This window comes from Leucoraja erinacea, unplaced genomic scaffold (assembly GCF_028641065.1).
Source record: "Leucoraja erinacea ecotype New England unplaced genomic scaffold, Leri_hhj_1 Leri_67S, whole genome shotgun sequence".
Lineage (NCBI taxonomy): Eukaryota > Metazoa > Chordata > Chondrichthyes > Rajiformes > Rajidae > Leucoraja > Leucoraja erinaceus.
The window spans coordinates 234862-251179 of NW_026576597.1; the positions used below are offsets into that span (position 1 = coordinate 234862).

A 16318-nucleotide genomic window follows, 5' to 3' on the forward strand; every position below is an offset into this window, starting at 1 on the left:
TAAACCTACGCTGCACTCCCTCAATAGCAAGGATGTCCTTCCTCGAATTAGGGGAGCAAAACTGCACACAATGTGAGAAGTCACAGAGAAATTCCTTGTTTGTATACGCAAGGTATGCCAATATTCGCCATGTAAAGGGCACCAACAAGGTTACTAAGTATCCCGTACCAGGTCCTCCTTTATTCTTCTTCTACCCCCACACAGTGGTCCGGGTCCTCCTTTGTCCTCCAAACCCCCCCCCCCCCCACTTCACCAGGTCCTCCTTTGTTAGTCGCTGGCTGACCATTGTTCCACAGGCTGTACACACAGCTGGCAAACAGTAGCTGGTTTTAGAAGCAGCTGAGCCACAGGGTGTCCCGAGCTCTCGAGGGGAGGGACAGCATTGACCAGCGAGGTGTCGACAGATAACCTGTACACAAAGATGCACACACTCACATTTCAGCACAAGACCGGTGATGCTGAAAGTCTGAAATAAAAACAGAAGTCTCAAAATACTCAGCAGGTCAGGCAGCATCAGTGGGGAGATACAGTGATATACAGCGTGGAAACAACTTGCCCACACTGACCAACATGTCCCAGCTACACAACTCCCACGTCTGCATTTGGTCCATATCCCACCAAACCCGTCCTATTCATGTACTTGTTTCATTGTTCATTAAACATTGCGATAGTCCTTGCCTCAACTACCTCCTCTGGCAGCTTGTTCCATACACCCACCACCCATTGTGTGAAAAAGCTACCCTTCAGATTCCTATTAAATCTTTCCCCTTTCACTCTGTCCTCTGGTTTTCCATTCACCTACTCTGGGCAAGAAACTGCATCTACCCGATATATTCCTCATGATTTTATACACCTCTATAAGATCACGCTTCATCCTCCTGCTCTCCAAGGAATAGTCTCAGCCTACTCAACCTCTCCCTATAGCTCAGACCCTAGAGGCCTGGCAACATCCTTGTAAATCTTCTCTACCCTTTCCAGCTTAACATATTTCTATAATATGAACACAAAACTATAATTGTTGTCTCACCAACAAATGCAACATGACCTCCTAACTTCTCAGCCCATCAAGTCCACTCAGCCATTTTACGATGGCCGATCTATCTTTCACTGCGAGAAGATTTGAGTTTAGGAGCAAGGAGGTCCTACTGCAGTTATACAGGGCCCTGGTGAGATCGCACCTGGGGTATTGTGTGCCTAATTTGAGGAAGGACATTCTTGCTATTGAGGGAGTGCAGCGTAGGTTCACCAGGTTAATTCCCGAGATGGCTGGACTGTCATCTGATGAAAGAATGGGTCGACTGAGCTTATGTTCACTGGAATTTAGAAGGATGTGAGGGGATCCTATAGAAACATATAACATTTTATAGAAACATATAAAATTCTTAAGGGATTGGGCAGGCCAGATGCAGGAGAAGATGTCCCGATGTCAGGGCAGTCCAGAACCTGGGGTTTCAGTTAAGAATACGCAGTAGGCCATTTAGGACTGAGATGATGAAAAACGTTTTCACCCAGCGTTGTGAATCTGTGGAATTCTCTGCCACAGAAGGCAGTGGAGGCCAATTCACTAGATGTTTTCAAGTGATAGATATACCGTAGCTCTTAGGGATAAAGGAATTAAAGGATATGGGGGGGAAAAGCAGGAACGGGCTGCTGTTTTTAGACGATCAGTCATGATCATATTGAATGGTGGTGCTGGCTCGAAGGGCTGAATGGCCCACTGCATCTATTTTTCTATGTTCCATCTCTTATGGATGGCTGCAGAAACGGCATTTCGTTTGGACCTCAAGGGGGTCCAAATGACAATTAAATGTATCTTGTATCTTGTATCTTAACCCACTCTGGGCAGTTGTAGCAGTCAGTTAACCTGGGATATGGGATGAAACCTACACAGTCACAGGGAGAACAAGCAAACTCCACACAGACAGCACCCGAGGTCCGTGTGGACCCTGGGGCCGTGAGGCACAAATTCATTGCATCACACGTCCAAACTGATCAGCCTGAAACAGCAACTCTGCTGAGTATTCGCAGCATTTTCTGTCTTACTCCAGTATCAGACATCGTCCTGGTTTAATGTACACAGCCCCAGTATCAGGGACATTATCATACACAGTGCAGTACAGTACGGTATGAGAGGCTCCCTCAACAATAAAGGCACACAGCCCAGTGAGAGAGATCAGAGAGCGGCCATCTTCTGAGGTGCACCATCCCAACGAGAGGAAAGCAGGGAGATTCTCCCAGGAAACATTCCTTGGGAATTGCTTGGTCTATTCTCCGCATCTTTGGCACCCCACACCTGTGGCTCAGTGTTCAGCCTCACATGAAGAGGCCGCCTGTGGAGACAGATAGCACAAGGACATCAGTGAGGACCAGGCAAGATAACCGAGAAGGTACCATGTGGAATCCAAGCCCCTCTAGTTTAAGCCTCCCCCACATGTGACAACATCCGCTTAGTCATTGCCCTGTCAAACCAGCTCACACTGAAAGATGCAGCTGAGAAACATAGACCATATAACCATATAACAATTACAGCATGGAAACAGGCCATCTCGACCCTTCTAGTCCGTGCCGAACACATATTCTCCCCTAGTCCCATATACCTGCACTCAGACCATAACCCTCCATTCCCTTCCCATCCATATAACTATCCAATTTATTTTTAAATGATAAAAACGAACCTGCCTCCACCACCTTCACTGGAAGCTCATTCCACACAGCTACCACTCTCTGAGTAAAGAAGTTCCCCCTCATGTTACCCCTAAACTTCAGTCCCTTAATTCTCAAGTCATGTCCCCTTGTTCAACCATATAACAATTACAGCACGGAAACAGGCCATCTCGGCCGTACAAGTCCGTGCCAAACAACTTTTTTCCCCCTTAGTCCCACCTGCCTGCACTCAGACCATAACCCTCCATTCCCTCCATATAACTATCCAATTTATTTTTAAATGATACCAACGAACCTGCCTCCACCACCTTCACTGGAAGCTCATTCCACACAGCTACCACTCTCTGAGTAAAGAAGTTCCCCCTCATGTTACCCCTAATCTTCAGTCCCTTAATTCTCAAGTCATGTCCCCTTGTTTGAATCTTCCCTACTCTCAGTGGGAAAAGCTTGTCCACATCAACTCTGTCTATCCCTCTCATCATTTTAAAAACCTCTATCAAGTCCCCCCTTAACCTTCTGCGCTCCAAAGAATAAAGCCCTAACTTGTTCAAATCTATCTCTGTAACTTAGTTGCTGAAACCCAGGCAACATTCTAGTAAATCTCCTCTGTACTCTCTCTGACCCTTTGGCAAGCCAACCAGCGACCCACCGATCACACTAGTTCTATGTTTAGTTTATAGATACAACATGGAAACAGGACCTTCAGCCCACCGAGTCCATACCCACCATCAATCACCCGTTCACACTTGGTCCTTTTTTAAAACTTTTAAGGGAGAAATAGAGATACTCCTGATTAATACAGGTGTCAGGGGTGAGGGGGAGAAGGCAGGGAGAGATAGCTCAGCCATGATTGAATGGCGGATTAGACATGATGGGCTGAATGGCCTAATTCTGCTCCTAACACTTATGGACATACGTTCCATGTAATCCCACTCTCATCTACTCCCTACACAATAGTGGCCAATTAACCTAAAAACCCACACGTCTTTGGGGTAGAAACATAGAAATTAGGTGCAGGAGTAGGCCATTCGGCCCTTCGAGCCTGCACCGCCATTCAATATGATCATGGCTGATCATCCAACTCAGTATCCCGTACCTGCCTTCTCTCCATACGCCCTGATCCCTTTAGCCACAAGGGCCACATCTAACTCCCTCTTAAATATAGCCAATGAACTGTGGCCTCAACTGCCTTCTGTGGCAGAGAATTCCAGAGATTCACCACTCTCTGTGTGAAAAATGTTTTTCTCATCTCGGTCCTAAAGGATTTCCCCTCTATCCTCAAACTGTGACCCCTTGTCCTGGACTTCCCCAACATCGGGTACAATCTTCCTGCATCTAGCCTGTCCAACCCCTTAAGAATTTTGTAAGTTTCTATAAGATCCCCATCAATCTCCTAAATTCTAGCGAGTATAAACCAAGTCTATCCAGTCTTTCTTCATATGAAAGTCCTGACATCCCAGGAATCAGTCTGGTGAACCTTCTCTGTACTCCCCCTAGATGTGGGGGAAATTAAGAGATAGAAGTTTAGGGGTAATATGAGGGGGAACTTCTTTACTCAGAGAGTGGTAGCGGTGTGGAATGAGCTTCCAGTGGAAGTGGTGGAGGCAGGTTCATTGGTATCATTTTAAAATAAATTGGATAGGCATATGGATGAGAAGGGAATGGAGGGTTATGGTATGAGTGCAGGCAGGTGGGACTAAGGGAAAAAAGTTGTTCGGCACGGACTTGTAGGGCCGAGATGGCCTGTTTCCGGCCCTTTCCAGCACGGAAACAGGCCATCTCGACCCTTCTAGTCCGTGCCGAACACATATTCTCCCCTAGTCCCATATACCTGCGCTCAAGACCATAACCTTCCATTCCCTTCCCCTCCATATAACTATCCAATTTATTTTTAAATGATAAAAACGAACCTGCCTCCACCACCTTCACTGGAAGCTCATTCCACACAGCCACCACTCTCTGAGTAAAGAAGTTCCCCCTCATGTTACCCCTAAACTTCAGTCCCTTAATTCTCAAGTCATGTCCCCTTGTTTGAATCTTCCCTACTCTCAGTGGGAAAAGCTTTTCCACGTCAACTCTGTCTATCCCTCTCATCATTTTAAAAAACCTCTATCAAGTTCCCCCTTAACCTTCTGCGCTCCAAAGAATAAAGCCCTAACTTGTTCAACCTTTCTCTGTAACTTAGTTGCTGAAACCCAGGCAACATTCTAGTAAATCTCCTCTGTACTCTCTCTATTTTGTTGACATCCTTCCTATAATTGGGCGACCAAAATTGTACACCATACTCCAGATTTGGCCTCACCAATGCCTTGTACAATTTTAACATTACATCCCAACTTCTATACTCAATGCTCTGATTTATAAAGGCTAGCATACCAAAAGCTTTCTTTACCACCCTATCTACATGAGATTCCACTTTCAGGGAACTGTGCACAGTTATTCCCAGATCCCTCTGTTCAACTGTATTCTTCAATTCCCTACCATTTACCATGTATATTCAGGCCTATATCCACCACCCCACCCTCATCAATCATCTTCCTCACCTCCTCAAAAAAACTAATTCATGTTAGTAAGACAACTTGCTATAAATGGGAGGAAAACCTAATGTGAAGGTTCCACCCCAATAGCTGGTGCGGGATACAATGCTCAAGGGCAGAGATCAGGCATTTCTGGCCAAGACACAATGACAGTGGCTCAAGAGTTGATGTTGTCACAGCAGATATTCTGAAACTGAGGAACACCATACTTAGAAGATGTTTTGGCCGGCACGGTGGCACAGTGCTAGAATTGTTGACTAACAGCGCCAGAGACCCGGGTTAAATCCTGACTACGGGTGCTGTCTGTACGGTGTCTGCACGTTCTCCTGTGAACTGCGTGGGTTTTCTCCGGGTGCTCCAGTTTCCTCCCACAGTCCAAAGACATAGGTTATCTGGCTTCGGTTAAAATAGTAAATTGTCCCTCGTGTGTGTAGGATAGTGTTAGTGTGTGGGTATCACTGGTCAGCATGGACTCGGTGGGCCGAAGGGCCTGTTTCCGTACCGTATCTCTAAACTAAATTACGTGATGGGGGATATTTGTTGCATGCGATGATGCGATCAGTAAGAAAGTGACTATTGAATATTCAGGTCAACACAGGTGTTAAAGGTAGCTGGAGATTGTTTCTGTAGGTTCTGGTTTGTGTGGGAGACATCGGCAATATAATAACCATATAACCATATAACAATTACAGCACGGAAACAGGCCATCTCGGCCCTACAAGTCCGTGCCGAACAACTTTTTTTCCCCTTAGTCCCACCTGCCTGCACTCATACCATAACCCTCCATTCCCTTCTCATCCATATGCCTATCCAATTTATTTTTAAATGATACCAATGAACCTGCCTCCACCACTTCCACTGGAAGCTCATTCCACACCGCTACCACTCTCTGAGTAACGAAGTTCCCCCTCATATTACCCCTAAACTTCTGAAGTCATGTCCTCTTGTTTGAATCTTCCCTATTCTCAAATGGAAAAGCTTGTCCACATCAACTCTGTCTATCCCTCTCATCATTTTAAAGACCTCTATCATGTCCCCCCTTAACCTTCTGCGCTCCAGAGAATAAAGCCCTAACTTATTCAACCTATCTCTGTAACTTAGTTGTTGAAACCCAGGCAACATTCTAGTAAATCTCCTCTGTACTCTCTCTATTTTTTGTTGACATCCTTCCTATAATTGCGCGACCAACATTGTACACCATACTCCAGATTTGGTTTCACCAATGCCTTGTACAATTTTAACATTACATCCCAGCTTCTATAATCAATGCTCTGATTTATAAAGGCTAGCATATCAAAAGCTTTCTTTACCACCCTATCTATATGAGATTCCACCTTCACGGAACTATGCACGGTTATACCCAGATCCCTCTGTTCAACTGTATTCTTCAATTCCCTACCATTTACCATGTACATCCTATTCATACATCCCCTCGCTTCCAAGAAGGATTTTATGGAATGTTCTTGTATTATCTGAGGCTGTTATACAAGTGATACAGTGTGGAAACAGGCCCTTCATCCCAACTTGCCCACACCAGCCAACATGTCCCATCTACACTCGTCCCACCTGCCTACATTTGGCCCATATCCCACCAAACCTGTCCTATCCATGCACCTGTCGAACATCACTGTCCACCAGCACCTTGAGACGATGGTGATGTAACCACGCCACCAGTACTACGGGTGCCTGTTTCCCTGTGTGTGCAGCTGCACAGAACAGTGTGTCACAAGCTCGGCGATGACCACACATCTCTCACCTGTCACCTCCACACTGGCTCCTGTGATGTAGCTGCTGTCGTCAGATGCCAAGAAAGCACACACCGAGGCGACCTCTGTAGGAGGGACACAGGCAGTGAGACTAGTTACAGGCAGTGAGACTGGGTACAGGCAGAGGTAGCCTATGTAGGAGGGATACAGGCAGTGAGACTAGTTACAGGCAGTGAGACTGGGTACAGGCAGAGGTAGCCTCTGTAGGAGGAACACAGGCAGTGAGACAGTACAGGCGGAGGCAGTGAGACTGGTTACAGGCGGAGGCAACCTCTGTAGGGGGATACGTACAGTGAGATGGGACACTACCTGTACAGAGGGACAGGCATTGAGACGAGGTCTATGCAGCGGCAACCTCAGCAAAAAAATAGAGGCACTGAGAATCTTTCTATCTCCACTTTAAAAATACCCATTGACTTGGCCTCCACAACTCTCTGCAGCAATGAAGCCCACATTCTCCACCCTCTGCCTAAAGAAACTCCTCCTCATCTCCATTCTAAAGGTACGTCCTTTTATTCTGGTCCCAGACTCTCCCACCAGTGGAAACATCCTCTCCACATCCACTCTATCCAGGCCTTTCACTATTCAGTGAGTTTCAATGAGGTCCCCTCTCATCCTTCTAAACTCCAGTGAGTACAGGCCCAGAGACGTCAAACGCTCATCATATGTTAACCCAGTCATCCCTGGGATCATTCTTGTAAACCCCCTCAAGGCCCTCTCCAAGGCCACGTATCGCTCCTCAGATATGGGGCCCAAAACTCCCTTGGGGGAGTGTTTGCTAGTGCTGTCGGGGAGGATTTAAACTAATGTGGCAGGGGGAGGGGTACAAGAGCAGAGAGGCAGAGGGGTGTAAAAGGAGGGTAGAAGCAATAGGTAGCAAGGTGAAAACCATATAACATATAACCATATAACAATTACAGCACGGAAACAGGCCATCTCGGCCCTACAAGTCCGTGCCGAACAACTTTTTCCCCCCTTAGTCCCACCTGCCTGCACTCATACCATAACCCTCCATTCCCTTCTCATCCATATGCCTATCCAATTTATTTTTAAATGATACCAATGAACCTGCCTCCACCACTTCCACTGGAAGCTCATTCCACACCGCTACCACTCTCTGAGTAAAGAAGTTCCCCCTCATGTTACCCCTAAACTTCTGTCCCTTAATTCTGAAGTCATGTCCTCTTGTTTGAATCTTCCCTATTCTCAAAGGAAAAAGCTTGTCCACATCAACTCTGTCTATCCCTCTAATCATTTTAAAGACGTCTATCAAGTCCCCCCTTAACCTTCTGCGCTCCAGAGAATAAAGACCTAACTTGTTCAATCTTTCTCTGTAACTTAGTTGTTGAAACCCAGGCAACATTCTAGTAAATCTCCTCTGTACTCTCTCTATTTTGTTGACATCCTTCCTATAATTGGGCGACCAAAATTGTACACCGTACTCCAGATTTGGTCTCACCAATGCCTTGTACAATTTTAACATTACATCCCAGCTTCTATACTCTATGCTCTGATTTATAAAGGCTAGCATACCAAAAGCTTTCTTTACCACCCTATCTACATGAGATTCCACCTTCAAGGAACTATGCACGGTTATACCCAGATCCCTCTGTTCAACTGTATTCTTCAATTCCCTACCATTTACCATGTACGTCCTATTTTACAATTTGACCAAAATTGTACACAATACTCCAGAATTGGCCTCACCAATGCCTTGTACAATTTTAACATTACATCCCAGCTTCTATACTCAAAAGGGGATGAGTTCAAGGAAAATGTAGAATCGACCCAAAACGTCACCGATTCCTTCTATCCAGAGATGCTGCCTGTCTGCCTGCCTGTGTTACTCCAGCATTTTGTTTATCTTCAGTTTAAACCAGCATCTGTAGTTCCTTCCGACAACTTTACTAAGCCACCCTCTCTCTACGACCTCTCACCACTTAGAACACAGAGCAGTGCACAGAGCAGGGCAGCGGTAGAGTTGCAGCCGCACAGCGCCAGAGACCCGGGTACGATCCCGACTACATAGAAACATAGAAATTAGGTGCAGGAGTAGGCCATTCGGCCCTTCGAGCCTGCACCATTCGCCATTCAATATGATCATGGCTGATCATCCAACTCAGTATCCCGTACCTGCCTTCTCTCCATACCCCCTGATCCCCTTAGCCACAAGGGCCACATCTAACTCCCTCTTAAATATAGCCAATGAACTGTGTGGCCTCGACTACCCTCTGTGGAAGAGAGTTCCAGAGATTCACCACTCTCTGTGTGAAAAAAAGTTCTTCTCATCTCGGTTTTAAAGGATTTCCCCTTATCCTTAAGCTGTGACCCCTTGTCCTGGACTTCCCCAACATCGGGAACAATCTTCCTGCATCTAGCCTGTCCAACCCCTTAAGAATTGTGTAAGTTTCTATAAGATCCCCTCTCAATCTCCTAAATTCTAGAGAGTAGACAACGGGTGCTGACTGTACAGAGTTTGTACGTTCTCCCTTTGACTGCATGGGTTTTCTCGAGATCTTCAGTTTCCTCCCACACTCCAAAGACGTACAGGTTTGTAGGTTAATTGGCTTGGTATAAAATGTAAAACATGTCCCTAGAGGGTGTAGGGTAGTGTTAATGTGTGGGGATCAGTGGTCGGTGCAGACTCGGTGGGTCGGAGGGTCTGTTTCCGCGCTGTGTCTCTAGACTAAACGTGAGAAGGGCAGCACTTCATTCCACCATCCCACTGTGTGTTCTATACCCACTTTGAGTATAGAAGTTGGGATGTAATGTTAAAATTGTACAAGGCATTGGTGAGGCCAATTCTGGAGTATGGTGTACAATTTTGGTCGCCTAATTATAGGAAGGATGTCAACAAAATAGAGAGAGTACAGAGGAGATTTACTAGAATGTTGCCTGGGTTTCAGCAACTAAGTTACAGAGATAGGTTGAACAAGTTAGGGCTTTATTCTTTGGAGCGCAGAAGGTTAAGGGGGGACTTGATAGAGGTCTTTAAAATGATGAGAGGGATAGACAGAGTTGACGTGGAAAAGCTTTTCCCAATGAGAGTAGGGAAGATTCAAACAAGGGGACATGACATGAGAATTAAGGGACAGAAGTTTAGGGGTAACATGAGGGGGAACTTCTTTACTCAGAGAGTGGTGGCTGTGTGGAATGAGCTTCCAGTGAAGGTGGTGGAGGCAGGTTCGTTTTTATCATTTAAAAATAAATTGGATAGTTATATGGATGGGAAGGGAATGGAAGGTTATGGTCTGAGCGCAGGTATATGGGACTAGGGGAGATTATGTGTTCGGCACGGACTAGAAGGGTCGAGATGGCCTGTTTCCGTGCTGTAATTGTTATATGTTATATGTGCGTCAGACAGCCTCACTCACCAGAAGCATCTCCCAGACGTCCCATGGGCACCAGCTGTAACACCTGGGGAAGGAGAGGGGAACCGTTCAACATGGTTTGCCAACATCGCGATCCAAGTACGCAGGAAATTGCAGAGAATCGCAGACGCAGGCCAGACCATCACACAAACCAACCTCCCTTCCACGGACTCCATCTACACTTCACGCTGCCTCGGCAAGGCCAGCAGTATAAAACACCAACTGGAGGAACAGCACCTAATTTTTAGCTTGGGCAACGTACGACCCAGTGGTACGAACATTTTGTCTGCTCCACTGCTAAATCTCAAGGTATGCCTACTTTGAAGAAGTTCTACTCCTCTCCCCGACAACAATTCTGCCCTCTCCCCTGACTCTCAGTCTGCAGAAGGGTCTCGACCTGAAACGCCATCCATTCCTTTGCTCCAGAGATGCTGCCTGTCCCGCTGAGTTACTCCAGTATTTTGTGTCTATCTTCGGTATGAATATTGATTTCTCCAATTTCAAGTAACCCCTTCATCCCCTCTCTCTCCATCCCTCTCCCACCTTAGTCGTCGTACTAGTTTCACTGTTGTCCTGTTGAGTTTCATTGTCTGTATAACTCTTCATCACCTTCCCCACAGCCAAAAATGGACCATTGTGGGCTCTACCTTCCCTTGATCATCGTTGCTGTTTGCACATCTTTCATTTTTCAATTGTTCTCTGTACCTTCTCTGTTCTATGTACTTTAGAAACATAGAAACATAGAAATTAGGTGCAGGAGTAGGCCATTCGGCCCTTCGAGCCTGCACCGCCATTCAATATGATCATGGCTGATCATCCAACTCAGTATCCCGTACCTGCTTTCTCTCCATACCCCCTGATCCACAAGGGCCACATCTAACTCCCTCTTAAATATAGCGAATTAACTAGCCTCAACTACCCTCTGTGGCAGAGAGTTCCAGAGATTCACCACTCTCTCTGTGTGAAAAAAAGTTCTTCTCATCTCGGTTTTAAAGGATTTCCCCCTTATCCTTAAGCTGTGACCCCTTGTCCTGGACTTCCCCAACATCGGGAACAATCTTCCTGCATCTAGCCTGTCCAACCCCTTAAGAATTTTGTAAGTTTCTATAAGATCCCCTCTCAATCTCCTAAATTCTAGAGAGTATAAACCAAGTCTATCCAGTCTTTCTTCATAAGACAGTCCTGACATCCCAGGAATCAGTCTGGTGAACCATCTCTGCACTCCCTCTATGGCAATAATGTCCTTCCTCAGATTTGGAGACCAAAACTGTACGCAATACTCCAGGTGTGGTCTCACCAAGACCCTGTACAACTGCAGTAGAACCTCCCTGCTCCTATACTCAAATCCTTTTGCAATGAAAGCCAACATACCATTCGCTTCCTTTACTGCCTGCTGCACCTGCATGCCTACCTTCAATGACTGGTGTACCATGACACCCAGGTCTCGCTGCATCTCCCCCTTTCCCAATCGGCCACCATTTAGATAATTCTCGTTTCTCTTTCCCCTGACTCTCACTGAAGAAGGGTCTTGATCAGAAACGTCACCTATTCCGTTTCTCCAGAGATGCTGCCTGACCCGTTGAGTAACTCCAGCCTCTTGTGTGTATCTTCAGCATAATCAGGGATCAGTCTCACCTGCTCGCTCCCTCTTCTCCCCTCTCACATGAGGCAAGAGGTACAGAAGTTTGAAAACGCATACATAGAAACATAAAAAATAGGTGCAGGAGGCCATTCGGCCCTTCGAGCCAGCACCGCCATTCATTGTGATCGTGGCTGATCATCCCCAACCTGCCTTCTCCCCATATCCCTTGATTCCACTAGCCCCAAGAGCTGTATCCAACTCTCTCTTAAATCCATCCAGTGACTTGGCCTCCACTGCCTTCTGTGGCAGGGAATTCCTCTAGATTCAGGGACAGTTTCTTCCCAGCTGTTATCAGGCAACTGACCTATCCTTCAACTAGCTAGAGAGTGGTCCTGACCTCCCATCTATCTCATTGGAGACCTACAAACTCTCTTGAATCGGGTTATTTGGACCTCAATGTTATATCTTGTACTAAACGTTGTACACTTCATCTGTGTACAGTGGATTGTACCAAGAGTCACAGAATGTGGAAACAGGCCCTTCGGCCCAACCAACATGTCCCAGCTACACTAGTACTATTGCCTGCGTTTGGCCCATGTTCCTCTAAACCTGTCCTATCCATGTCCTGTCTAAATGTTGCTTAAACATTGCGATAATCCCTGCCTCAACCACCTCCTCCAGCAACTCGTTCCATACATTGAGTATAGAAGTTGGGATGTAATGTTAAAATTGTACAAGGCATTGGTGAGACCAAATCTGGAGTATGGTGTACAATTTTGGTCGCCCAATTATAGGAAGGACGTCAACAAAATAGAGAGAGTACAGAGGAGATTTACTAGAATGTTGCCTGGGTTTCAACAACTAAGTTACAGAGATAGGTTGAATAAGTTAGGTCTTTATTCTCTGGAGCGCAGAAGGTTAAGGGGGGACTTGATAGAGATCTTTAAAATGATGAGAGGGATAGACAGAGTTGATGTGGACAAGCTTTTCCCTTTGAGAATAGGGAAGATTCAAACAAGAGGACATGACTTCAGAATTAAGGGACAGAAGTTTAGGGGTAACATGAGGGGGAACCTCTTTACTCAGAGAGTGGTAGCGGTGTGGAATGAGCTTCCAGTGGAAGCGGTGGAGGCAGGTTCATTGGTATCATTTAAAAATAAATTGGATAGGCATATGGATGAGAAGGGAATGGAGGGTTATGGTATGAGTGCAGGCAGGTGGGACTAAGGGAAAACAAGTTGTTCGGCACGGACTTGTAGGGCCGAGATGGCCTGTTTCCGTGCTGTCATTGTTATATGGTTATATGATACACCCAGCACCTCTTGTGTGAAACGGTTACCCCTCAGGTTCCTAATAAATCTTTCCCACCGTCATCTGAAACCTCCAGTTCTCGATTCACCTACTCTGGGCAAGAGACTCTGTGCATCTACCCAATCTATTTCATGAGTTATACACCTCTAGAGGATCACCCCTCATCCTCCTGCACTCCAAGGAATGGGGTCCCAGCCTGCTCAACCTCTCCCTATAGCTCAGACCCTCTAGTCCTGGTAACATCCTTGTAAATCTTCTCTGTACCCTTTCCAGCTTGACAACATCATTCCTATAACACGATGCCTAGATCTGAACACAATACTCTGAATGCGGTCTCACCAACGTCTTATACAACATATAACATATATAACCATATAACAATTACAGCACGGAAACAGGCCATCTCGGCCCTACAAGTCCGTGCCGAACAACTTTTTTTCCCTTAGTCCCACCTGCCTGCACTCATACCATAACCCTCCATTCCCTTCTCATCCATATGCCTATCCAATTTATTTTTAAATGATATGGAGGGTTATGGTATGAGTGCAGGCAGGTGGGACTAAGGGAAAAAAGTTGTTCGGCACGGACTTGTAGGGCCGAGATGGCCTGTTTCCGTGCTGTAATTGTTATATGTGATGTGGTTAATGGACTGGGCAGTGTTCACTGTTCTCTGTAATCTCACTTTGACCTCACTGTTTGAACCTTTGGGGGGGGAGGGGGAGAAGAGGGTGTTTGTAAAGATGGGGGTTAGGGTGGGGGCAGCTTCACCACACCTCCCCCCCCCCCCCCCTCCCTACTGCCCCCTTGTGGAAAGCTCCTCCCTTCCCCCTCAGGCCCAGACGACCCATGATGGGTATTTAACTTTCTGCCCCAGTACAGGCATGTCCTGATGTGTGAAGAGTCTGTGTCCATGGTATATAGTCACACAGTGTGGAAACAGGCCCTTCAGCCCAACTTGCCCACGCCGACCAACATGCACCCGTCTAAATGTTTCTACACCCTGCGATAGTGTGTGTTGTGGCCTGGCGGAGGGAGCGGTGTGGTCCACGCGCCACCACTGTGGGGATTCACCGCTGGCCTTACCTTGTCCAGCACCTTGGGGGGCACCTTGGCTGCCATCCGTGTGTCTATGAACCCCGGCACGATGGCGTTACATCGGATGCCAAACCTGCAGGCACAGTCCGTGAGTACAGATGATCAGGCCGAATTTTAGTTAAAAATATAAGAAGATATTAAAATAGGTTTCTGGGCTAGCTTACAGCTTATATTTAGTGTCAAATTAGGCTTGCCTCAGGTTGCAGTGTGTGGGATAATAAATACCATAACATTGTCTCCCAAGTGAGGAAGTGACAGAGAGGAAGAGAGACATAGCTAGTCACATCTTTGAAGTAAGATGCCATAAACCAAATGGCCTATGTTTATGAGGGACCAAGTGACAGAGAGGAAGAGAGACATAGCTAGTCACATCTTTGAAGTAAGATTTTTTAAAAAAAAATTTTAAACAATTACAGCACGGAAACAGGCCATCTCGGCCCTACAAGTCCGTGCCGAACACATTTTTTTCCCCTTAGTCCCACCTGCCTGCACTCATACCATAACACTCCATTCCCTTCTCATCCATATGCCTATCCAATTTATTTTTAAATGATACCAATGAACCTGCCTCCACCACTTCCACTGGAAGCTCATTCCACACCGCTACCACTCTCTGAGTAAAGAAATTCCCCCTCATATTACCCCTAAACTTCAGTCCCTTAATTCTCAAGTCATGTCCTCTTGTTTGAATCTTCCCTATTCTCAAAGGGAAAAGCTTGTCCACATCAACTCTGTCTATCCCTCTCATCATTTTAAAGACCTCTATCAAGTCCCCCCTTAACCTTCTGCGCTCCAAAGAATAACGCCCTAACTTGTTCAACCTTTCTCTGTAACTTAGTTGTTGAAACCCAGGCAACATTCTAGTAAATCTCCTCTGTACTCTCTCTATTTTGTTGACATCCTTCCTATAATTGGGCGACCAAAATTGTACACCATACTCCAGATTTGGTCTCACCAATGCCTTGTACAATTTTAACATTACATCCCAGCTTCCATAAAGGGATGCCATAAACCAAATGGCCTATGTTTATGAGGGACCAAGTGACAGAGAGGAAGCAGTGAAAAGAGCTAGGGTGATCTATTTGGAGATAAAATAACCTAAAGCAAATGGCCAATGTTTTTAGTATTTCTTGTACCATGTAAACAAAAGGCCTTTGATGTGATGCATTCTGTGGAACCTTTTCCTGTACCTCTGACCATGACTAATGTCTGTGGAATGTGCTAAGGGGACAAAAAAACTCTATTTAAGGCAATGTAATTCTGTTGTTCAGAGGAGGTGGCTGAGCACAGTTACGTGTCTACATTGGTCACTTAGCTGGAATTCTCGCTCCCTGCCATCGGCCGATGTTAAGTAAAGTTTTGAACTGGTCTACCAAACAGTTTGTGTGGTGTCTGTTTATTAAGAAGCGAACCTGGTTTCGTAGTTATAAAAGGAACTTTTTCAGGGACTCCCAGAGTGAGGGGGACATGGGCTCTAACACTGGCAGGGAGAGAGGGGGGAGAGAGGGGGGGGGAGAGGGGGGGAGAGGGGGAGAGGGGGGGGGAGGGGGGGGGGAGAGGGGGGAGGGGGGGGGAGGGGGGGGGGGGGGGGGGGGGAGGAGGGGGGGGGGGGGGGGGGGGGGGGAGGGGGGGGAGAGGGGGGGAGAGGGGGGGGGGAGAGGGGGAGGAGGGGGGAGAGGGGGGAGGGGGGGGGGAGAGGGGGAGAGGGGGAGAGGGGGAGAGGGGGGAGAGGGGGGAGATGGGGGGGGAGAAGGGGGGGAGAGAAGGTGGCGGAGAGGGGGGCTGAGCACTGGTCGGACAATGTTTAAACCCGAGGCAAGGTACGATGGGGACCCAGTGTCACTCACTGATCACGGGGCACTGGGTGAACAGGATGGGGCACGTTAAGATGGAGAGAAGGAATGGGGGATGTTGCAACCCTTCCTCAGACTGAAAGTTCTTCTTCTTTTTCATTTTCTCCAGAGATGCTGCCTGACCCACCGAGTTACTCCA

At 46.8% G+C, this 16318-nt stretch overlaps 1 protein-coding gene across 2 annotated transcripts in view; it reads right to left on the reverse strand.

The window, feature by feature from the left end:
- Positions 1 to 436: 436 nt before the first annotated feature.
- Positions 437 to 16318, reverse strand: part of hsd17b8 (hydroxysteroid (17-beta) dehydrogenase 8) — a 31019-nt gene continuing 15137 nt past the window's right edge. For both annotated transcript variants that reach the window (XM_055631183.1, XM_055631184.1), the window contains exons 6-9: positions 14315 to 14399; positions 10342 to 10384; positions 6958 to 7032; positions 437 to 2330 (exon numbers count right to left, since the gene is read on the reverse strand). In XM_055631183.1, the coding sequence (XP_055487158.1) occupies positions 2314 to 2330; positions 6958 to 7032; positions 10342 to 10384; positions 14315 to 14399 (220 nt within the window). In that variant the 3' untranslated portion in view covers positions 437 to 2313. The remainder of the gene's footprint in view (positions 2331 to 6957; positions 7033 to 10341; positions 10385 to 14314; positions 14400 to 16318) is intronic.